The 25832-nt window shown below is 33.8% G+C and overlaps 2 protein-coding genes and 2 long non-coding RNA genes across 6 annotated transcripts in view; 2 read left to right on the forward strand and 2 right to left on the reverse strand.

The window, feature by feature from the left end:
* LOC105666824 overlaps nt 1–25832 on the forward strand; it is a 52094-nt gene that overhangs the window by 5974 nt on the left and 20288 nt on the right. The gene's annotated exons all lie outside the window — the stretch shown is intronic.
* LOC100646763 (fructose-bisphosphate aldolase) lies at nt 47–20413 on the reverse strand. Of its 3 annotated transcripts, none has more exons than XM_012319059.2 (6): nt 20275–20413; nt 4403–4612; nt 3382–3825; nt 2484–2837; nt 1822–1949; nt 47–1232 (listed from the first exon to the last, which is right to left on the reverse strand). In XM_012319059.2, exons 2-5 carry the CDS (start codon nt 4607–4609, stop codon nt 1854–1856), a joined length of 1101 nt encoding a protein of 366 aa, XP_012174449.1. In that variant the 5' UTR covers nt 4610–4612; nt 20275–20413; the 3' UTR covers nt 47–1232; nt 1822–1853. The 3 variants fall into 3 exon arrangements, with proteins under 3 accessions (XP_012174449.1, XP_012174450.1, XP_012174451.1); XM_012319060.3 differs by lacking the exon at nt 20275–20413 and adding an exon at nt 10164–10734; XM_012319061.3 differs by lacking the exon at nt 1822–1949.
* Nucleotides 17076–21995, forward strand: LOC110120143. The gene is made up of 3 exons (XR_002308769.2): nt 17076–17545; nt 17881–21861; nt 21940–21995. It is a non-coding gene; the product is annotated as an uncharacterized LOC110120143 (long non-coding RNA).
* On the reverse strand, nt 21654–25642 carry LOC100644112 (fructose-bisphosphate aldolase). The gene is made up of 6 exons (XM_003402700.4): nt 25589–25642; nt 24466–24678; nt 23979–24295; nt 22380–22599; nt 21962–22141; nt 21654–21852 (listed from the first exon to the last, which is right to left on the reverse strand). The coding sequence occupies exons 1-6, from the start codon at nt 25625–25627 to the stop codon at nt 21706–21708; spliced, it is 1116 nt and encodes a 371-aa protein (XP_003402748.1). The 5' UTR covers nt 25628–25642; the 3' UTR covers nt 21654–21705.

Consider the following 25832-nt stretch of genomic DNA (forward strand, 5'->3'; position numbering starts at 1 on the left):
TGTCTATATGTTTTGAGGTGGGTTTAAAATAAAAAGACACAATAGATACCCTCCACAGTGTATTTGGTGACCTAGATTACAATGAAAATATTAGATATAACATCGATGTACGAGATACTTTTCAATACGTTACTTATATCTATAATAATAATATATAAGATATTTATTTTGTATAAGTAGATGACATAATTATTACGACTTCATAATATTCGACTCATTTACTAACAAACAACATTTAATATGTATTTTTACTTTGTTTTTTTTTTTTATTTTTTATTTTTTGCTTCTTTTTATACACGTAGAATATTATAACGACATTGACAATATATATAATATATATATCTGCTTTTTATCCGTTACAGAATATAATAACGCGTGCGTAATTCGAATGTCACGAAATCTGTTCACGATCTGTTAAACTATCTTTATCTGTATTTTATCCTGTACCTTTTTCAACTGACTTTACCCAATAGGTTAGCGTAATACATGCCGACCGCATTCTCTCCAAGATTGTCGTAAATCTTCAGAGTTTCTTCTATTTTTTCGCCAGAAGTTTCGATGAAACATACGTTAAACACTCTTCGTCGCATCATCTAATCCTAGACAGAACGAACATAAAGGCGAGGAAAAGAGTGAAAGGATAGCGCAAAAGGTTAAAATAGAAAGTGTGAAAGCAGGAAGAATAGCGGCGATCGTTCGTAGCTTGCTTCTTTAGAAACACGACAATCGATGAAGAGAATCGATAGTGATCGACAGCAGCGTGATCCTGAGAAATAGGTTTTATCGTAAAACACAATCTATATCCCTCAGCTTCTCCATATTCGAGATTAAAACACATTGTTAAAATTTCATATCGATTGAAAATCACGTGAAAACGTACCAATTATCGCGACTAGTTAAAATTCAGTTGATTCGATTTCAAGGTTTATATTTTTTCAAATAAAAACATAAAATTATACAGAAGCTGCGCGATCGTATTTTGTGTTTCGAGCTTTCGAAGTGTTTTTTGAGTCTTTCTCCATTCGTTCCCCCATCCTCACTGTCGATGATAATGTTCTCATGCCGGCAACGGTAATCGACGTTGACGATGTTCGACGAATGATCTAATTGTCTAATCCTTATTGATGTCTAATGATTATTTAATACGCGTGGTTCGCGACGAAAAGCGCTGCGTTACCAGCAGCTCCCGCCACGCCACCAGCGTATTTGCCGAGTGCCGATTCGCTGTTAGCCTATAAATACAAGAATATATTTTAGACAAACTTTATATTAATACACTACTCCACAAAATTAAAAGATCACTGAAAACTGGAGAGTTATCGATTTTGAATTGTTATAATTTCGTGAAGGAAAATCATACAACGGTCTACCTGGATTCATTTTAAAGGGTAAAGCTTCTACTTTCCCTTCTCTGAACTGAATTTCTCAAAAATCCTTTCATATATTATATCACTTATATCATAAAACAGAATGGAAAACTAAAGTTGCTTTTTTCTTTTTAGATTTGACAAATTCGAATGACTCTACAAAGTTTAGAAAATCTTTTTTGAAATTTGTTAAAAGATGATCTTGTAAAAAAAAAGAGATGTCTCCCCTTTGCAACGATATCTAAAAAAGTGTGTCACCGACAATTTTTTGGTCAACATTTATTTTGTGGACATAATTTTGTGGAGTGTATAATAATTAATTAACAGTAACTTACAATTAGAAACGATAATTAGTAACAATATGTATTTAAATACACTTAATATTATCAGTATATACATATAATATGAACCTATAGAAAAGCAAATATATACAGAACTTATCTACGATACTTACTATGGAAACATGTCTCAGAAAAAGAAGAGAGTTTAGTAGGCATGAGATTTCACATAGAGAGAGGCATTTGCAGCTGCACTAGCAATGCTACCAGCAGAATATTTGGCTAGGCTGGCTAGACTATTTGCCTAAACAATCACACAGTATACATACATGCAAAAAGAAACGATAAAAAGAAAGTAGAGATTAAATAAAACAGTAATAATTAAATCTAACAAAATAAACTAGAATAGCATCTAAATATAAAAGAAATGAAAACTATAGTATATGTGTACATAAGATGTAAAAATGTAAAAAGATAGGACTATATAAAGATGAAAAGGAAAGTTTCTAAGTGTTAATAAGAAAAAGCTAAAAATGCAATAGCTAGAGAAAAAAAGAAGTGATGGCAAAATACATGTAGAGAAGAAAGGTAATAGTCAGATTCCCCTAAATAGCACATAGAAAGAAACAAGATATTTTAGTAAACTTTTGTACACAAAATTATATACAGAAAAAAACATAGATAAGTCAAACTAAGTTAGTCACAATAATAAAAAAAGAAGTAAAAAAAATTTATTCTACTGACATAGCAGCACACATCAAAGAGTAAGAGAGATGCTTCGAAATTACAAAACATAAAAAAGGAAATTTGAAATAGGATAACATAGCCTGAGAGTTACCTTAGCCCTCTTGAGAAGTTCTTCCTGGCCTGCAGCAATTTGTTCCTTTTTGCCTCCCCATGCACGGAGAACAGAAGCTTGAAGAGCACGACCGTAGCTGAAGGTCAGTGCCCAAGGTTTGTTCGCTGGGAACTTGTTGATTGCGTCCAAGTTCACGGATGCCTCCTCTTCTGATTGTCCACCACTGAGGAAGGTGATTCCAGGTACTGCAGGTGGCACGGTGCGCAGTAAAGCGGTCACGGTAGCACCTGCGATCTCTTGAGGAGATGCCTTCTTCGGGCAGCTCTGTCCTGGTGTTACCATATTCGGCTTCAGAAGGGTTCCTTCGAGGTACACATGATGATCAGAGAGTGCCTGAAACGTCAAATATGATGAAATTTCAACTTCTCAATAAAAAGAAGAAATGAAATCTCTACAATTAAATAACTGGGCACAAAAAAGCGTCAAACTAAAGTTGATTACTTTCAAATTCTTCATATTTCTATAGTGAAAACAAAAGTCATAAGCAATATGTCTAACAGATTGCTAGTATGGCTAACGCTACATTTAAATAATATAATTTCGTAAATTTATATTTTTAAAATTGATGTTTCGATAGAAATATTATAGCATTTATTTTACAGAAAACAGAAAATATTGGATAATAGACTCCATTCTAGGAGAAAAGTATATATATAGTGTGCAACTTACACGACCAATACCACAACGTAAAAGACTCTAAAACCGTCCTATCTTGCCCTATGGCATTTCCTTCTATTTTCAATCAAATATCTATAATCGATTCCAATTATACTAACGACTCTGTGCATTGCTATTGCTTCTATCTATCGAATAAACGAGGCAAGACGCCAGTATCCCTGCACGAAACAAATCAGATCAATATGCAGATTCCCCTCACCTTGTACACAGCGGCCAGGACCTCTTCCGTGACTTGTTGGCAACGGGCAAGGTCATGATCACCATCAGGCAAGATCTCGGGCTCGACAATTGGCACGATCCTAGCACTCTGACAGATGGAAGCGTAACGAGCCAAGACGTTAGCGTTCTCCAAAATGGCGAGCTTGCTAGGACAGTCCTTCTTAATCTTCAACACGCATCTCCACTTAGCGAATTGGCATCCATCCTTTTTGTATTGGATGCAACGGGCCTGGAGACCGTCGAGACCCTGAGTGGTGCATTCGTCGTCGGTGCCGAATAATGGTACCACACCCGTGTCGACTTTGATACCTGGCAAGATGCCACGTTGCTTCAAGAGCTCAACGAATGGTGTTCCATCGTCGGCCTTCTGGTAAAGAGTCTCGTGGAACAGGATAACACCAGAGATGTGCTGGCCGATGGTGTCCTGTAAAAGATAAATAAAATAGATTATTGAAGAAAAATTGAACGAATATACTTGGTATATAAATTTTACACGCTGATGATATAGAAGGGCAAAGTATTTAAATATATACTTAACAACGTTTGAAAGTAGCAGATAGAATATTTCCAAAGTATTCGAAGGATATAATTTAGAGTATAACATTAGACTTCAATCGTTGATCGATTGTTTGTTTCTTCTTTTAAATTTATGGTTTAAAAGATATGATAAATCACAAATTTGAGAAAAATGAGAGAAATGTAAGAGAAGAAATATCAGAAGCATTCCTGAGTTGCAAAGATCTTTTCTTCGTAGAATGATTGCCCTGCCAATGAAATGAATTAACTTCCATCTTCTTGAGTTTAAAATATCTACGAAGTCATCGCCGATATATATCTCTTTACTAATCTGAGAAATCAGAAAGGATTGAAAGAACTGTGCATCGATTTCTTGTAAGTTTGACAACATTCGAATACTGGTAACTATCAGTACTTAAACAAAGTCAAATTTTTTCCTAAATAATAAGATAGGAAATAATTGAATAAATAGATAGAAATTATACCTTAGCGCTGGTGAAAAGAAGTTGTCTGTAAGCTCGGCGGTTGTCCTCGGTATTCTCAACGTTGATGTCCTTAAGACGCTTGCCGATGGTTGTTGTCGATTCATCTGCAGCGAGAATTCCTTTTCCAGGTGCGACGATCTGCTGGGCGATTTTTCTCAATTCTTCTTTCAGCTCAGGTTCGAGCTTATCGTATTTTTCCGCAACCATTTTCTACGGAAGAGATGCAATGTAAAAAGATGAAAATTCGAGGAAAATTCAAGAAAGGTATAGCGTCGTTTGAAAGGTGCCATAAATAATTTTTCTTAGGATTAAAGATTAGAAGATAGAAGTTTCTGATTAATGAGTTCATATAATGAGCTGCAAGAGATAAAGACCTCTTCGAAATATAATTAATAATTCGGCAGTGATTAATGGAGAAGCCATTAGTCTTTTTAAATTAATTATGATCCTAATTAAATAACAGTGTTTTTGTCACATCCGATAATAGCTTTAATATTTATATGATACTTGTTGGCAGACAATACATTTGCTAAGTTGTTCGATAGAGTCACATATGTATATATAACGCGTTCAGTCACTGACGTAAAATTACATCATTTCCTGAAATAACAGAAAGATACAAGGAAACAATACTGAGTTATAGAAAAATTTAGATATTTTTTCTTTATGGGGTATTTTCTTCTTAATTTCAAATAACAAGTAATCGCAAGTATAACATCTTATAAGAAATTTTATTATTCGTATCCTTTGGTCAATCACGGAAATCCCAATCAATCGTAGATCTACTCTTTTTAATTATAATTTTAATTTTAATTAAAGTGATTTTCAACTTCATGAATGTAAGGAAATTACCAATCGCGATAGAATCAAGTTATGTTTGGTATATAAATCTTACACGTTGGTAATATAGAGAAAAAGATGGTTTGAAAACATTGAAAGATAACGCGCAACATCCTTTCGCCCGTAATCCTTCTGCAAAGGCCAATTATTTGTTGGATCTGCGTGGGAGGAGGGTAGAATTTCAAGTGCAAAGACCCCTCCTAGGACGCTTTCATTTCTCTTTTAAAATGTGCCTTTCGATACGTCGCATCGCGCCATAGGCATTGTGCACATGAAATATCAAATGTCCACTAAGGCTTCCGCAGCGTAATTGAATTTCACAATGTCCCATCAACGTCAATATTTCATAAAAAGAAAATGTTAGTTTGACCCATTTCTGCGTCTTCATTCGCTCCACCGCTTTCACATCAAGCTAATAGACCGCTATATTCCTAACTAATACGAGAGGGTCATCGATATACCATACGTATATTTATAGTTATATTAAAGGAATCCATGGTGCCTATTCTCATGGTTCATCTTGATTGAACTTCGCGGAGAAGTTTGTTATTGCCGATAAGTAATTCTCTATTTTGTGCTTGCCGGCGGAGAAATATTAATGCTACTTTGTTCTACAACATTGTCTTATAATAATTATACGACTATGCTAATGTATAGACTGCAGATTTTTGTTCATTTGTAGGAAATTTAAAATTTAAAAAAAAGGTAGATTTAATAATATTTATTTATATAAATAGATTTATATAAGTAGTAAAAATGGAAAAAATACACGCAATGTGCAAACATATATAAAATACCAGAAGTATAGTAATTTCTATAATATACGATGGATGAAATAAAATTTCTACTTAGAGTCCACTTGTTTATTAATTAGATTCGCAAAAATACAAATTTCCATAACAATTCTCAGTTTACTAGTACCAACTATAATGATCGACCGAGATAAATATTTTCGTTCGTAGCAAATAAATATCATTATAAATTTCAAGTCATGATTAAAATTTTGAAGAATCATAAGCATCGTGCATGTATACGATTGGACTATTAATTGCTTTCGTTGCAATTACGTCAATTTGTAGCTCGTTACCGCGAGTGCTGTACTCGAGAGTTGTACAAACGCCTTTATACGGGTAAACATTTTTAAAGAGGTCCGGAAGGAGGTTAACTCGTGAACCTTTACGAACATTTATTATGCTTTATACTTGTTATTTTTAATTAGAGACTCTTGTAATTGTACATACGCGACACAAGCTGCACAGAGTGCTACAATTATAATTTATATGAATAATTTACGGTACCAGTCTCAGAATAGAAGATAAAGGAACAATCTGTTAGATAAATAAATATCTCAACAATTCAGCCAACATTATAAGCTGTTATCATAATATTTAGATATACTCGACTGAATCACGAGTTTCTACAATCATAAATGGATAAGGGTAATCCGAAGGTCGCTGAAAATTTTTCCAATCAACGACAGATCTTAATTAACGTATCCAATATTCTCGAAAAACAACAACAGCGACAAACATCTTGTTTACCTTGTCTTCATCTTCATCTACGCTACTCTACACGTAAGAGGAGCTCCAACCACCAATAGAACAACCATTTATCTCACTACAACGTAACGTGCAATATGTTGAACATGAATCTTTATCCAGCAGAGATAGCGTCCGAAGATTCAATGCGCGAGGACAGGCGAATGGAGAAATTGCGAGGTTTGTTGCAAAGAATGGACACATAGATACTCGTTGATAAATAGAACATACTAGAAGTAAGCTTGGTGATAAGTTTGCGACTTTATGGCAGCTCGACAGGCCAACAAAGTATCGGTGTAAATATAACAGGATATATACAGCCGATTATTGTGAGATCGTTGCTCTACGTTATGGTCAAATTGAAAAAACCATTATCGATACAGTGAGAAATACGACCGACTTTTCTTATTGGAACAATACTGAATGCTTCGAGGACAATTCGAAAATTCCTCCGTTAATTGTCGTGGCTGTGAAAACTGCGGATCAGCGGATAACAGAATCATCGCGCTCCATTGTGTTATGCTGTTACCTAAATAAACGATAAACTGGAAAGAACGTGAGATAGAAGAGCTTTTTTTATGAATCGGAAAACTACATATTTCAGCTATCCTCGAAATTATTGAATAACTAAATTAAGAATAATGATTTTCGAACGAAGCTCTATATAACTTCGTCATAATTATTTTAGAAATAAAAATTCTTTATTCTAGATCAGTGATTCTCCACTTGGGCTACGCGACAAGATTTTCAAAAGTACGCCGTAACCATTTCCTTGATTGCTTATTAAAACTTTTATAATTTTGTAAGTTCTGTTAAACGTTTATGTCATTTTTCATGTATATAAGTTATCATGTATCATGTATATGATGTATTATGTATAATAGTGTATATAATTTAAGTATACAAAATTTAATGCGTACATAAGTATATCTTTTATTTTAATCTCACTACTGTACTACATAATTAATAATACATAATAATACCACATACTATAACTATAGTCTTATTTATCTTCACGAGGGATATGTTATTTTTATACATTTCACGGAGGTGCACGAACAATAATAGGTTGAGAACCCTACCACTAGATAAGAAATAAAAGATTAAAGTATTTCTGGCAATAGTTGGGAACGTTAAAAAAATATATGATTACTGTTATTAAAATCGATATATCTAATAAATTAAAACGTGGCAGAATGACAGACAGATAAAGTATGGAATAAAAGGATTAAAAATTACGCAGGCAGATAAGTCACAGATCTTTAGAAGTGTATCATATATGGAATTATCGTAAATTGATTTTTCTCAAGCTTCAAGAAGACAGTATGAAATATGTATGTTTGCTCACAAATATATCGCAAAAAAACATTCGAAAATATTCCACTATGCTACGGACTGCAGAAATTTCACGAATCTTATCGTCACTACACTTACCAGTATCATTTTACATTCTACTCTGAAATTAGGAAATCTCCATAGTAGACAAAGTAAGAATACCTTAACAACAAAGAGTGTAGACGTTAGAAGTGTTTTAAACATGTGTTCGTAATTGCTTTTCTTAGTTATTGGAAAGTATAATGGAAACTTTTGTCTTTTTTATATAAGAACGAAATAACAAATTAATACTTTACCAAGAAAAAAGATACAGAGAACATAAAATTACACCAAAGAACTCGAAGCTTAAGAAAGGAAAAATTATCAACGAAGGGCTTTAAACTTTGCAAAAATGAAGAGTCAATAATGCCTTTACGGTACTTTAAACGACGTAATCTTCAAGAGATAATTTGTAAGCGGACATCTGCATCGTTCTTGATACACGCAACTCGTACTTTTAGAAAGAAAGAAAATACGATCACAGAGAATGCCGAGTCGTTTTAAACTTAAGAGCGCGAACATTCGAAGAGCATAGCAGTCTCGTTTTGTCCCCGCTTAACGATACGAAATAAAAACCGGCTGTGTCATCCGAATCACAAAGACAGAAAAGCCTAGATCTGTCTCGTTTAGTACGTCGTATATTTCTTTTTCAGCAACCACATAAAATCGTACTTTTCTATCCGAATTTCAAGCAAAACTTCCCTTTCCTTCCGACGCACACCCGTATCATCGCAGATGCATCGAGGGCTGTAAAGTAAATGATGCAGACGCGAGTTACAAGATCGATAAAACAGCTACAATGAAAGTCTCCATTCAGCAGTCACCGTAAACAAGCGTCGCGGCGCGCGTGCACAAAGCTGTAAATTATCATAACGACATTGCATCTCAATTAACAAGATATGGATTGTCGACTCCCTCGAATCGAATCGAATGAACCAATTTTCTCTCTCTCTACGTGACCTTACGAACAAAGTGAATGCACGCGATACAGATGCATCGTCAGGTATGCAATAATAATAGAAAAAGAAAAAGAGATCTCGTTATCAGGATGAATAACCCGAGAAAGATATAAAAATGAAATCAAATAAGAACGAAACGTGATAAGACTGAAATCCAATAAGAACGGTTTATCTAACCAGTACCGTGGAATTAATGTAGTTGAAGACCTTTAAACGACATTTTTGTAGCAACGACTCGTACAGGAGAAGAGTAGGTCTTTCTTTCTCAAGAAACAGATCCGGATTTCGTTCGGTCGATTGATTTTCTAAAAGTCGACGCTATGCTGCGAGGAAACAAAATGAGAAGTGAAGAGAGAGATATGAATAAGATCGCGTGAGTAGGGAGATTAAAATCGATAAAACGGTACACAAAACCTAATGTTAGTTGCTTGCTACTTCTACTTTTCCTACCCTGCTTGCTACCATAACTTGTTATCTTTGCCTGTTCCAATCGTCTTCGTTTCGAACGAAGTGTCCCAACCGCACGTTGCAGGTATAATGCATCGAAGTGATAACGTTTTCTTGACGTACGATGCAATAACATCAAGAGAAAGTCTCTTACATGGCCTGTTAGTCATCGTGATAACGATAAAAAATGACGCTAATAGTGTTATCTATATGAACGTGCCAGACGTGAGTATCGAATCGTGAAAATGTAAGTCGACAGGTTTTTGATAATTCATTGGAAATAGTTTGCAATACACCCTTTTTCATATCGATAACAGAATCGAAAGTCCTCGCGAAGGCGCTGCATCAAGTCAGCTGATGATTAGATATAAACTGATAATTGCAATTCTCACGGCGGCACGTTGCACAAACACATAATCGCGTCATCCTTTGTACGAATGCGATCGTTATCTATTAACAATAGAAAGCTTTTCCAATAAAGAAAGAAGATTATATCACTATGCACGTTGTTATTTTGAACGAATAAAGATATGGAATAACGATGAAATATCTATGCGAAGATCATGGTTCGATGAACCTCTTGGATCTCTCTGAATCTCTTACCTGTTCCACCGAATATCGGTTTGATGCAGGTCCAGTTCAGATCGTAAATAAATCGTTGGATCTCGCGACTCGCGTATTACGAACACACGTACATACAAGGATAATAAATATAATATAACGATGATAATAATAATAATGATAATAATAATAATAATGATAATAATAATAACAACAACGATAATACGTTTCCTTTACTGTTAGTTCGCTAATTATCGGTTCGATTTGAAATTAATTTCGGTTTTGTTACTTTCCCTTTCTGTTATCGTTTCTCTGCTTTCCTCGGTTCCTCTTACGTTTGGCGTTTCACGGGTTTTATTTGAAATACACCATAAAACCACCGATAACACCGGTAGGTCTGACAGATAGATAAAAGTGACTGAGAAGATAAAAATAAACCGATCGTTGCGACACAACGTTCTCGGCTGACGAAACGTTGGTCTTCCGCTGGGCCCAGCCGAGAGGACCCAAATATTCTTTTCGACTACATCTTTGCGGTTCGTCGGATAGAAAACTATGCCGGGACGCGTGTCTCGTCCGAACACGAGACGACGACTGGCTTTATCCGGCTAGTTCGCCCCCATCCAAGAGGCGGCAGGGGTACCTGGCTGCAGTGCAGTGTCGTAACTGCAAAACAGGGGGGTAGTTGCTACATTCCCTCTCTCCCTCTTTCCCTACCTCTCTTCACAGTCTCTATCATCCTTCTCATTCGCCTCTCTTCTTCCTACACGTTTGTACACCGCATCTTTCTCGTACTCGCCTACATTCCCACATTTACCTTCTCCCTTCCCTTTCGTCGAACCTCCCCCTATTCGCATTGTCTTGCCCGCACTAACCAACTATCTTTTTCTTCTTTCCATCGGCTTTCTCTTTCTCTCTCTCTCTCTCTCTCTCTTTCTCTCCTTCGTCCTAATCTACCGTCTTGCTTTTACACAGTATCACCCCACTCCTTTCAATCTCCTGACTCGATCGCTATCTCGCTTCCAGCCACGCTTCAGCCACCCCTGTCTTTATCCTGTCTACAGCCTGCCGCCTATACAGCACGAAACGAGGGAGTGGGCTAGCCGCAATGCAGCACGCGCAGACGTTCTCGAGGCTACGCCTGTATTATCCCCCTGCACACCCTGAATCCGTGACCTGAGACATCGGCACACGAAATACGCGGGACCTGTGCTCTCTTGCATCCTGTTCGCCATTAGTAGTAGACGCTCCTCTCGTCTACGACGAGTACAGAGCGGGCAGTTAACAAACGGTAGAGAGAGCAATAAGGAGGAAGCTAGAATTGAGAATTCAGGGTCTCTAGTTGCGATTCATGAAAATGGTTGTACATTGCCAGCCATAAATCACCGGACACTTTATATGCTTAGTAATGTAATTACAAAATAAAGATGACGCTGAATGTTAATGTAACAAAGTTGTACGTGTTTTAAAGATCTTATTATAAATTCAGACTGATTCATTAATGTCATGAATGCAAAATATTTCGTTAATAACATAGCGTAGAACTAAACGGAAAGACATTTCTATCGCTATGTGACAATATAAAATTTATTGCAAAAATAAAATCATTTATATAGTTTGGTAGAATAGTAACACACGAAGCTTAGAAAATAATAAACGCAAACGATCTGTATGGTTGAAAATTGATCCAGCCTTTTGGAGATTAATGAACATCAAAAGCAGCAAATATCCGGTATACTTATGGACGAGAATATAATTACACGAGGCGGAATTACATGTCGGATTTTCCCAAGCCTGGATGAATTTCCAACTTCCATTCATCTCGTAGATGAATTTTCTCCGAGGAAGATCGTCTTTGGTAATGAAGCTGTAGCGATAGCAAACTTCTAACACGGCTAAGCCTGTTCGTCGTTGAATAATCGACACGTGGTTCGCTCAGTCACGTCCCCCGCCATTTACAATTTCGAGCAATCTCCGATCGTCGGCGCGATTACGTAAAACCTAGCGAAAATGAATCGCTCGCGATTGATGGGGGAATTGATCACCGCAATTTGCGCAAGTCACGATCGAATTTTCGTTAATTTCTCGACCAGCGAACGGTCGGTGAACACGCCCATTGGAAATTAGTCGGGAAGATCGAGATTTAACGAAATTGAATGCGAATCGATGGATTCTATAAATAATCGACGGAGTTCTCGCGCGGCGTGAGTAGGAGGAACATTCAGACAACTCGTTAGCCAAATGAAGGTACCAACGGTAGTTGCACGAAACTCTAAGCAAGTTGTAGGCAACTACAAAGTTACGTGTTACAGCTATTTCCCGAGAAACCACGTTAATATCTTAATCAACATTAATTCTTTTCCCTCGAACCTGACTTTTAAAGGTATCACTAAGCTCGTGATTAAGATTATAAAGAAAAGCCGTCTTTCCGAATTAGATAAAGGGATCGTTATCGGTAGATTACGAGTTTATAAAAAATGCAAAAATACATAAAGTACCAGAAATAGAGCACTCGTCTAATTGTTAGTAAGGAAAATTATGAAACAGACCTCTGTTTAAATTTTATTTCCTTGCTTGTATTCATAAAAATCCGCGGTCTAATTAATAGTAGTACGTTCTTTCATTTCTGAGGAAACCGATTGTAATGCTGACCAGCGAACATTGGGATTTTATTCTTGTGGAATGCAGCTTACTTCCGAAAGCCTTGTACACAGTGGACCCGCGGTAAGGTTAATCGCAACAATGCTACGCTCAACTGTTGTAAGTCAGATAATTCTAAACGCAAACAAATTTTTAACGAGAGAATTTCCTGTTATCGGAATTTCCGGCTAGACGCAAAAGAACACGAACAATCGTGAGAGAAAACGAGCGTGACAAAACTCTTTTAAGCTTCCAGCATCTTTTCCTGTCTCTCTTCTTGTTTTTCTCCTTTAAAACGATTTTTAGACGACCAACGTGGGAAAAAAGTCGCTTCTTATTTCGGAAAGCATTTACGACTTACCCAAGCGCTATAGATAAAGCCCCTGAAGAATGCATGGAAATGAAAGTCACGCTTTGGGAGAAATACGACAACGAGGCGTGTGGGTGAAAGCTTTTTGGTCGTATAAATGATATAAAAAGCCACTCGACACTGCGGGTTGGGCCTTTAAATTTCACGGAGCTGGGAAGGAGCTTTTCTAACCCGATAAGGAACAAGTACTTAGACTGTGCGACGAAGTACGTTGGCATTTGTCGAATTAGAGAATTATCGTTTACTGTGTTTCTTGCAACTGTCGAGAATGTTATTTGTTGTTATTGGTTATTTTTGCCCGAGCTGTGGTTTAATATCTTCAATAGCAATCAGTATTTTATTCCAATTAATTCGTATTCGATGAATATGATTTTTAAAAACCATTTATATTTTAATTGTATTTTTATACTCTCGTAATCATGCGAAACTAAATTCGTGTATTTTGATTACGTTATAAAATAATATATCACACACACATTACGCATTAAAATCGAAAGTGGTCGACGAAAATGGAACCAGTTAAGCTCGATATAGGACCTCAAAAGGGATAAACTCGATCTGCAAATGATTGAAGAGTTACGTTAGCACATATTACGCAATAGTGGAATCTAAATGTGGAATTTGTATTTGTGTCCCTTTAGAGGACAGTAATAATGATCTAGACATGATATAGATTCTACGTAACAAAATGTAAGTAAACATGTTAACAAGACTTTATATAACTGAACTATATTTATTCAGTCGATAAAACTTCCGTCTCTGATCAAATTTCAGCGTACGGGAAACAAAAACAAATTTGCAATTTTACTTCTTTACGTTCATACGCATAAATTTGCGATAGACGCGTTTATTTTTCCGTATTTCGATTCACCGTGTTAATAAAATTAATTAGTTATCTTTCGCATGATTTCGTTCCTACTAAAAATAACTGTCATATATTAATATTACTATTAACGTTATTCTGATGTTTACTGTGAGATATGAATAAATAATGCAACGATTTGACAAGCGGCTGCAATATTTTGAAGGCGCATGACGGAGACGCAATTTGTGCTTAAAATGCATTCCGTTACCTCATACTTGGCATAAGCTAAGTTAGAGCTAGTAACGTAATTGTTCTTGAAATTTCTGCGCAGAATAAAATTTAGTCTTTTACGACCTTATTGCTTACAAGAAACACATCAATGAATCAGAAGAGAATATTGCTTGTATTCTTATATAAATGTTCATTAAGCTACCGATGGTAACTTTTAGACGTTTTTATTCGAAATATATTTCATGCAGTGTTTTTTAAATGAAATGCCTTCCGCGTCACATAATACGAATAAAATTTAAATCCTTTACAAAGAATTTACACATTGATGAATTTCCTACAAAAAGAACGGAAAAATCCAATTAACGCGTCCATTTTTGCACGACCACATAGAATTATTTGAATTATTCCCCTAGCGATATAGTCGAGGATTTTTATGTCGCGGCTCTGCTGCCCACCTAAAATAACATCAAAATCGGATCAACGTTGAAGAACAATCCTCGATCTTTCGAGTCGAGGGTCTAGAATTATTGGATGAATCGCAGTGCGCGATATTTTTACGTCCATCCAATGAAAAGTTTTAGAACTATTGAAAACAACTGTAATAAAATAGCGTAATAAAGCTATAGAATTCACCGTTTTGTAGTGCATTAAATTATTGTTCCACGTTTGGATATTTTAGATAATTCTTCTGAGGAAATAAAATCGTATTGGACACTGAATAGTAACAAAACAGGGAAAACGAAAACTTTAAATTGAACATTTATATTACTTAGATATTACTATTTTAATAATATTTAATTAATTATTGTATTAAGATAATAGAAAGATAATCTTGTAACTTAAAATACTTGAAGTTACTTAAGTCTTGATATTTTATAATGTTTTAAATTATAGAAAAAAATTATTCACATCGTAGATAATAACAAAGTATTAGTCTTACGATTAGACACAACACAGGCTATAAATTAATATAAATTCCAAATACTAGTCTAGCATCAAAATAAACGCAACAGTGTTGCGTCAATTTTGTCGCATCTCTCTAAAACACAATACTAAAACTTTTCCACGCGATCCCACCATGAATCTATCGTCGGTATTTTCGATATTTTCGCAAGATCACATTTCGACGATAATGTGATTTTCGCAATCGCATGTAAATACCGTGTTATCGCAGCACAGCGTGATAAAGCTGTTTACGAAGGAGGAACGGAATTGTCGGGGAAATGCAATCTCGTTTCTTGATGAAAAGTGTCCCACACGTACTACTATTGTATCATCAATAGCGATTCATTGAACCGTATCTTGAAGTCTCAAAGCCAACTTGGTTATCTTGTAGCTAACCACCAATACAAGTTCGATTTCATCAAACTAGAAATATTTCCCTTAAACGCTTTGCAAATCAACGATGTGGGGTATAACTTGACTACAACACATTCTTACGACTAAAATAAATTTGCCGAGATCGATAAGTTCGTTAATTATCTTTATTCGATCATACGCAGAATAGTTTCCCAGAATAAATTTTCTAATTATTACTCTGGTTCGTAAAGGTAAAAGTACTCAACGTAGGCTAATTGTAACGTAACTGATTTGACACAGACAAGTGTTCTGTTTGTAGAAGCTATTTTGCCTGAGATTAATTGGAATGATCGATTAATGCTTTCGAGTGTCGATAAACAAATTCCACGTAATAATGAATATTTATTGTAATTTGATAAGCTTATATAAATTGTAAACGATGGTTATGGATAAAGGAGAAGTATTTTTTACAATAATTTGATATTGTGATTTTAGCTTACAATATTATCTGAAAATTTACTTGAGTTTTGCAGAATTTTTTGAACAATAAATTCTTTGTATAATAAACAAAAAATAAACACGTGTGAAACAAAATATAAGTAAAAATGTGCATGTAGAATAAGAAAAGACCTCCGTTATGTAAATGGTACAATGGGAAATGTACGGAACATACTACATATTGTGACAAACAACCCATTTCATAGCTTAGCAATTGTAGGTAATATCCGTAAAAATATTCGTGAACCGTTTTCTTGTGTCGGTCGATACATGAATCGTGTAACGCGGGATCTATTCGCGCAGACGCAAATTGAATTTTTAACCATTGAATTTCGTAAAATTTTCCAATAAAGCTACGCATGTCGAAAGGAAGCAGTTGATATAGAAATCTGTCGAATTGATTTGAAAAATCTTATAGAAGTATAAGAGAGTTTCACAAATTACCAACATTTCATATAATAGTATTTAACATAATGTCAATATTCCTAGTTTGTAAAACAGTTATATATTTAAAATTTCAAAGTATAATATTTTAATTTATTACGTATAACGTAAACTATCCGTATTTCTATAGTGAATTTAAACCTAATAATAGAGTTATATCTATGAGATTACATAGGCGGGATATTCAAATGAAATCCCTAGAACTCCCAACCCTCGAGAAAAAAAGTTCCGCTCCAGTATAATTAAATTTTCGTTGTAATTGCTGATTTATTAGATTAAGAAATAAATTAGGTAAAAACGTAAAAAATACAGAATTACAAGCTATCATAATCATATACAGTCATCTTTTACATCTTTTTCCATTCTGAGCTGAACCTAAATTACTAAAAACTAACAGTTTTAAGGAATTTATAATACTACGCTGTATACTGTATAGTATGAAAATCAAAAGTTTGTGAATGGTTTTTTGAGAAATTTATGCATCTAACCGATCCTCTAATCCCAGCAAATAAAAAAATCATCTGCGCAACGACTCTATCTTGTTGGTGGACGGTCAATAACGTCAGCATAATTTTGCTGTGGTTTAATCGGTAACGGATAAGCAAAGACGCCTGCGCGACGCGTGTCCACTCTGTCTAACCCGTGACATTCAAAAGAGGTGAACGTCACACGGAGCGCACCTGGCGGTGATTCTCGACACGAACCTACGAACCTCCTAACGCGCAATGCAGTGCGTAAAGTGAGTTCTTCGAGTCTTTGTGTTATACATACGAAGCTCTAATAGCTAGTTTACAGATTTTTATGCAAATTCATATTGTAAAGAATATAATTAAAAAAGCAGATTGCTTTACCTACTAAGTATTATAGAAAGCAGTTGGATATTTTATATATTTTTCATATATATGCATTCTGTGCAATTTTGTACTTTTGCTATAAATGCATAAAAATCTGCAGTATATTGATAACGGAGGTAATTAGTGTGGACTGAAGAAGATAGAAAGAAAACAATCATAAAATCGACCACTCGATTCGTGCTGAGGATTAATTGAAAGGTGACGTCAAAGTGCCGCGATTCAGTTGTAACGCACCGGTCGAAGATATTAACACATACTGTTGACTTGGAATATGTAGTGATCGGTAATCTTGAATCATGTAATTTAACATTAAGATGACTTGACATTAAGATTAAAGATCACGAGTTATCGTATATTCATGATGATTAACCCTTGCAAAAAATTCATTCTTCTTTGTATCGTGTAAAATAAAATAATACTGAGATAAATAATAATAAGCGTATTGAGAAGAGAAGATAGGGCAGATAGTCTACATAATGGATACTTTAGAATTCTTTCTTTGGAAAATAAAAAATACTCTGACCGTATAATAAGGGGTTATCATACTGAAGTTGATTAGCTACGTGAATTCTGTTGAGTGCGTTCTCCTTTATCTTCCCATTTTTCCGTTTCTTTCAGATTGTTAGTTCTTTGTGAATGGTTATTCATGGAAATTTATGGTCATGGGTAGATAAATTGCTTATGGACATATTATGTATCGTATTAAAGCTTTATGACGATTGTTAGAAAATGAAGAAATTTTAAAGCAAGCAATGACAATATCATTTAAAACATGAAACAGGATAAAACAAACTATACAGTGAAAGTTCGAAAGCGATGGAAGAACTCAGTAAAAGTTTGTGCAAAATAATTTGTATAATTGTATTAGCGGGATGAGACAATAACAATCATGACAATTAATGTTGCATTTAATATATTTCACATGCGTTGTAAAAGAATTTAAGTTACAAGTTATTAGTATAGTAATTATTATACATGTACAAATAACTTATTTATTATTTAATAGCATTTAAACATTATAATATATAGCACTTTCATAGATAAAATGAAGTTATGAATTGAATGAATTCAATAAAATAGACAATTTTTTAAATATGAATTAGCTTGTTCTTATAAGCAAAATATTAATGGCGTTATACGTAGTTAGTATGTAGTTAATAAATATTTTCATTTCACTTTTTCATTATCGATTTCTCATAAAAACATGTCTCATAAATGTACGTGAAAGCTATGAGTAATAGTAAACAGTGAAAGTTAATTAATTATTAGTCATCAATCATCATTCACAACATACCAATCTGTATTAATCTGTATTATATTTTATATTTAATACTTTATCACGTGAGAGGAACGACAATTTTTCAAATAATCCATTCGTAAATTTAAATACTTCATTTCGTTAAGAACAAGATTCAACACAAGAGGGCGCTAAAAGTGCATGCGAAACGTCGAAATTGATCATTAGCCAAAATTTTATCCGTATTACGAGACGAAAGAATTTATGATGACGTGACATATTCAGGAAAAAACTGACACGTGTGCATCCGGCTGCAATAGTGTGCGTGGACAACAGATGTATCTCGATTCAGAGTCACGTGTTCATCACTGCTAATTTTTCGTCTTACACGTACCATGTAACAGTATTGTCAAAAGGATCATAGCACGTAGTGGTCACGTATAGTGCTATAGGTTGTGCATGTTTCGTATTGCGTAAGCTCTCGCAAAGATTGTACAATGCTTGTAAACGACCGATCTAATTCCATCCATCTACGAGCATCATTGATCGCAATATTGATTACATATATTAAATGCAACTAAATTAGACCATCATTGGCAAGTAATAAAGATAGGCATTGAAAAGCGGCGACGAAAAATTAGACGCAATTCTAGTGTGATAATTTATTAGATGTTCTTTTTATACAATGTATTATGTATCTGCATGCACTTAGAACCATGAAAAACTCTTCACAAATAATATGCAACATGTAAATTATGTATATACATAAATGTAACGAAAATTGGAATTTTATTAATCTTATATAATTTCTATTTCTCTAACGAGAGTAACTTTTAAATTCCAGTTCTTCTTCCCGTACCATATTGTATGAAAAGAGAATTTATTACAATAGCTGAAAAGATACAAATATTTCCACTGTTATGACAGACATATGTATGTTATCGGTTATAGGTTATATTGATAAGTAATGTGAAGCAACTTATATTCTTTCTCTCTTTAAAATTAATTATTAAGCTCAAATTATATATAAAATATTTCCATACATAAATTCGAAGAGTTTTGATGTTTCAGATTATAAAATACACGAATTGTCATCGTTATCGAGCACTAAGTGTTGCGCACTTTAAAATATTCTTTCGAAGTCACGCGTTAATAGATCACGTGACGAAAGGTGATTTAAGCGAAAGTAACTTTTTTTTTGCTATTCACTTAAACGTAATTTATTTTTCTTAAAACTAATATCCCTTTCAATTTATTTAAGAATTGAAGTAAAAATAATTTCGTTCTTCAAGCGAAATTTAATTACTTTATAGATATCAAAAACGTAATTATGAACAAATTCTGTACAGCGCTCGTTTAAAGCATAAATTCAAAATGTTAAGTCGTTAATTTTGTTACTTTTAAGATTTGTAAAACAATAGCTATATACATATAACTTGAACTTGACTTGTACATCTATACATTATCGTATGATCGTACGATATCACATTACAATATGAAAACATGTAGCTCCTTAGAAATTTACGTATGCGATGTACAATAAAATATCGAGCGATGCTTTCAGTATAGGCCCATACTATTTCAAGATACAAAGTGTTTGACTGGGTGTAGACTAAATGTCAGTCAAGGTCGAATCTCATTGCAGGTCAAACATCAGCGTTTGCATCAGTTTTTCGGTATGAAATAATCAATAAAAATTTATAAAAACGCATGACACTTTTCATTTCAACTTTCAATAAATTATTCATTCAAGAATACGTACAAACATAACTTACCTTATATTGATGAGATGATTTCTAACTTGAAACGTGCGTCTACGTATGTCGTACGATTTGCTGGTTGGAAAGCGACTGAGGTAAACCTAGGGTATTCGTTGGTTTCAAAGACTGAACAAGAATGATATTGGCGCAAGCGCATTCTCTATAATCGTAGAGGTTCTCAACATTGGCTCGACTAACCGTTGTTATAACCAAAATAACGTACGTAGGTACGTAAATATAGAATTAAACACCACGGATATTTCAGTGGCAAAAGTACGTTATTACGAGTTTGAAAATAGAATGGTTTTTTTATACAGAAAAAATATTATTTGAAATAATTTTGTAAATGAAAAAATTTGCTTTGTTTTTTCTAGTAATATGTGGTATACAGAGTATTTTGAGTGCTATAGTTACTTTACACAAATGCGCATCACATGAAACATTTAAAATTAGATTATAGTTATACAATAGATGCTTGAAATAAAATTATTCGAGCACGGTAAACAATAAAGATCCAAATTTAAGATAACAAAATATTGCATTGAAGCTTTTCTTTAAACTTCTTTCAATGATCCCAACAACTTAGAAATACACAGAGATAAATACGTATAAATACAATTAAAAGTAAATAATAAGTAAATATAATTAAGATCATTCACAATAAAATAAGAATTAATGTTATTCTGTTTACATATTATCCGCCATGTGTATATCGAAAAAATGTATATATACAAATAAAGATACTTCCTCGAATAAACTAAAGTACCACATGTGTTCGTTTAAAATCTTTGTATTTATTTTTTACATGGTTCTATTGTTTGTTTTCCAAGACAACGAATTAAAAATAAATGTGTCCAAGTGGGATATCATATTTAATAATTGTTTCATAGCTACGACACTGCCAAGCATACGTGCTGATGATCCCGTCCATAAAGCCTAAAAGGATAAGGGGGACATGGGAATTGGTGGGGATTCATGGAAATGACGACGTATCGACCCTTAAGTAACGGACCAAATTCTCGGACGTTATACGACTCAACTCGCACGTACCGTCGCGGAAGCCTTCAATTGAGAGTCTCTGGTTTAGAGGTCAGTCAAGGGCACCTTTCGTGACATTCGTCGAATTTATTAACGAAATTTTTCGATGTAAGGTTGACGTACCCTCACACACACACATTATGAAACGTCTTTTCGTTGAAACGTCTTTATCATTGCGCGATATAGTTTATTGATAAGATGTATTCATGAGATGTCATTTCATGATGACGTAGTCATGATCTGACGTTCAAGGTGTTCGAGTGAATTGATAAGCAATCACATGTAATTGGAATTTGCATGATGCAACTGAAGATTGAATATTGAAAAGAATTCTGATATTCGTTTGCACACAGGTATAATTATAACTTCGTAACTTTTAATTGGATATTTGTTAACTGATCGATAATTTTAACGAGAATTCCTAGTGCACACACCGTTTTCAGGTTCTAATTCTCCTAACGAAGCTTGGGAGCAGAGCTTCGCTCTTTCTAAAAATGCTGCTTGAGCATCTTGCACTTTATCTGGATTTCCTCTCCACGTTTTCAATGCTGCATTCTTTGAAAAGTAAGATTATTGGGAGAACTATCGTATTTTATAAATAAATGAACTGTGAAATTATGAGAAAGTTTTCAATTCTAATAGGAGTTAGGATATTTGAAGATACTTGTAAAGCACGTCCGTAGCAAAACGTAAGAGGCCAAGGCTTTCTCCCTTCGTAAGCGTTAATAGCATTTAAATTTAACACAGCATCTTCATCCGATTGTCCTCCGCTTAGAAATATAACCGCTGGTACTGCTGGCGGCACTGTCCTCTGTAAAGCTGCTAACGTATGTTCGGCAATAATCTGTACATGTGTTTTAATAATTTGTAATTAAAAAATACCAAATATTTTTATGCTAATAAAATATTTGGTATAATTATTTTTATGCTAGTAGAATATCGCGTTAGATATTGCAGAATTCAGTAGAAATTCGAACTAAAATACGTAGTTAACAATCGCGTACAAAATTATACGATACGAAACTTTATATAACAATTGAAATTGTTGAACAGATATTGTATAAGTAAAGTAGATATTGTACCTGCGGTGAACAATTGGTAGAATTTTTTATTCCCGACAAAACCATCGCTACCTTTAGGATCATACCTTCAAGGTAGATACGATGCTCTTGTAAAATACGAAATAAAATCGACAGTACTTCTTCGTGAACTTCTAACGCTCTATTTATTCCATGGGTACAGTTTAATATTTCGGGTTCTATTATAGGTACCATTCGTGCACTCTGACATATACTGGCATATCTGCGAAAAATGAATTGTCTAGTTATATTACATAAATATATATTTGAAGTACTTACGAGTTTTGTCAGTAAAATTTATTATATTGATATACAAGGCGTTCAACGAAATGATGTGCACGATTTTTCAAGCAGTTCCGAGAGTATAACAAAAAGATATTTCAAACAAAAGTTAATCTGTTTTGAATCTGATCTTTTGTAGAAATAAGCGATTATAAAAGCATTGGAATTTGTAGCTGATTCAAAACAGATTAACTTTTGTTTGAAATACTTTTGTTATTAGTTACATTGTTATAATATTATTATTTATAAAATATTATTTTGTCAAAAGTCACTTCGACTTTTTTAAATCTCGTGGTGTATGTTTGATTTCATGGCATTGTAGCTGATTCCAAGACGAGTTTGACGACCTATAATAGAATGACCTTCAGATGATCTTGAGTTCAGAAATCTTGAATTTACTAATTCATGGATATCGATCAAAGGTTTGCAATAATGTTTGTGTTGTCAACAAATTGCAAGAAATTACAAAAATACTTTTCATTCAACAAAGGATAAGTGCTATTTTAACTTTTCTACATGGAATTGTATATTGGATCTCCTATCCGTATATTTGTGCTTATAATAAATGTTCAAATTGCGTGTCACTTTCCGCGATATAAAGTTTCACTCTTTTCAGTAAATTTTAAATAAATTAATCAAAACGGATTAACATTTGTTTGAAATGAAAAATCGTGCACACCATTTCGCTGAATACCCTATAGACTCGAATGTATAGAAAATAATTTGTACAATTAATAATAAAGTTAATTTATTTGCAGAAGAAGCAAAAAATGTATCCAGTTAAGATACCGATAATGTATGTACGTGTGTCACGATTGATCATGTCGAATCATTTAAAAATTTGTAATTATAACGTTAGATTGATGATGTGACGCAAATAAGTATGTACTTTCTTTCTTAATGCCACTGTCTATCGTAAATATCGAATGGATCAAAGTGCAAGAATGGAGATTCTCCTTTAGCGGTTGACTTGTTTTAATAGAAATATTAACATTACTATTTTCAAATTAACAGTTTTCTGAATGCAACTTATGTTGAAAAAGACCATTATATTGAACAGAATATGTAAAAAAAATGCACACATAAAAAAATAACAAAAATCCTACTTAATTTGATTTCTAATTTAACTTGTCTCTTCAATTTCAAAAGTGCAATTTGATTAACTTTCTTCGATACAGAAAGGGACGTAGGCATTTAACAATTCGGGTCACTTTCCTTAGGTTTGTTAGGTAAATAAAGAAAGAAAATAGAATTTGCATCTTTGCAGTTAATCGATTCTGTTGCAATTAAAATGGTAATGTGTGTTCATTAAAATTGAACCTTGCAAGGACGTTCGCATTCGTAACCATGGCCAGTTGACTCGGCGTGGTCTCTGAGATTGTGAATGTGCATCTCCATTTGGTGAAGTGACAGCCATCTCGTTTATATTGAATGCATCTCTCTTGCAAATTGTCCAAGCCTTCCGTAGTATTCTCGTCCTTCGAACTAAATAATGGGACCAGGCCCTTATCGACCTTAATGCCGGGTACGACATCTCTCTGACGTAGCAATTCGATCAATTCGACGTCATCGGATGTTTTTTGATAAACTGTCTCGTGATGCAGAATAACAGCACTTATGTATTTTGAAAATTGAGACTGCGGTAAAAAAACATAAATACAAGCGAATCAAACTTTCATTGCGATATGATACCGTAAAGTACAAGAATTGAAGGTGATTAAATAGCTATCATATTATATTTCATGATATCCCGTTTATAGGTTAGATAAGCAAGTAAAATCTGTAGATTACGGTATAATGAGTTCACCTTATCTGCGGTGAACAACATTTGCCGATAATCGCGACGATTAATTTCGGTATTTTCCACGCCGATCTCGTCGAATCGTTCTTGAAAAGTTGAAGGAGACTCGTCACAAGCTAGCAGTCCTTTTCCTGGTACTACGATCGCGTCTACGATTTTGCGCAACTCTTGGCAAAGAGCTGGTTCTAACTCCGTGTATTTAGTAATGGGCGATGATATCTGATTAATAAATATATAACAATTTTTTACGAAACTTTATGTGACTTTAAAATAAAGTTAAATTAACATTAATATCCTAATTCATTTATATTATAATGTACGGTTGTATCGTAATTGTAAGTAAACGATATTTCTAAAGTGATATTACATTTTTCAAGCAAAATAGTTAAAAGAAAAACATGGTGTTTCGAAATTAAATTATGTGCAAGAAGTTAATGGAATTGATACAATTATCATTTGTTGAGCAAATGATTTCTTGATACGTATATTAAAGAATCGAAAACAAAATATAATTAAAATAATTTTTGTAACACTAGAAAGAAAAGAGTGAAATTTTTCATAACTTCAGGACTATGAACGAAGTTGGAAAGGTCAACAACCGTGTTGGCACTCGGACAAGTTATATTTAATTTCGAGCAACAATCATTGAGCGTTCTAATCCTGTAATTTCGTAGCGAACGACAGACATTTATTTAGTACGACTCTTACACTTTCTAAGGGTAATAATCATTATCAAACATTGATATAACGGCAACAAAGTCCAATGACGATATAAAATATTATACCGTAATCACAATTACGCTTTTAAACTGTTGATTTCTTTTTAAGTTTAGATAATTTAACGTTGGTAAACATTTTTTGAGCGTGTTAGTAATAAATTAATCGTTTTACGTCTACATATTTATTATTTGCACACAGAGGAGTTAATATTTTTTTAAAGAGAAGGTTTCATTATAAAATTGAGATTTTTCTTGTTAATGCTAAATTGTATATCATGAAATAGGTCCAATACGATTTTTATAAAATTTTTATTTTGTACTTTTTACTACTGGTAAAATTTGGTAGTGATTTAAAAAAGTATTTTCATAGTGAAGAAAATAATAATAATAATAGTAGGTTAATGACTTACTTTGTCTCTGCAGTTACATTTATCCCCCAAACGCTTCATTATTTCAAGTACGTAAATAACACCAAGAATTTTAGAAAGATAATAAAAATTGGGTGTATTTTTATTTTAATATAGGAACCATATTGATAGAAATTTTAATAAAAATTTGATACTGAAGTGAAAAAAGATAAAACAATTGAAAATTTATTATCTATATAAGAGTAGAATACAGGTTTTTTGCAAGAATCAAAATGCGGTAATAAGA

Source organism: Bombus terrestris, chromosome 6 (genome assembly GCF_910591885.1).
Source record: "Bombus terrestris chromosome 6, iyBomTerr1.2, whole genome shotgun sequence".
Classification (NCBI taxonomy): domain Eukaryota; kingdom Metazoa; phylum Arthropoda; class Insecta; order Hymenoptera; family Apidae; genus Bombus; species Bombus terrestris.

Bases quoted from the DNA above. Each gene is read 5' to 3' on its own strand.
- LOC100646763 (XM_012319059.2), bottom strand. From the start codon at position 4,609: ATGGTTGCGGAAAAATACGATAAGCTCGAACCTGAGCTGAAAGAAGAA. The intron at 3,826-4,402 runs GTATAATTTCTA...TATCTTTTACAG, and splicing joins TTCTTTTCACCAGCGCTAAG to GACACCATCGGCCAGCACAT. The intron at 2,838-3,381 runs GTGAGGGGAATC...TTGACGTTTCAG, and splicing joins TCCTGGCCGCTGTGTACAAG to GCACTCTCTGATCATCATGT.
- LOC100644112 (XM_003402700.4), bottom strand. From the start codon at position 25,627: ATGAAGCGTTTGGGGGATAAATGTAACTGCAGAGACAAA. The intron at 24,296-24,465 runs GTGAACTCATTA...TTTTTACCGCAG, and splicing joins TGTTGTTCACCGCAGATAAG to TCTCAATTTTCAAAATACAT. The intron at 21,853-21,961 runs GTATCTTCAAAT...TACTTTTCAAAG, and splicing joins GCTACGGACGTGCTTTACAA to AATGCAGCATTGAAAACGTG.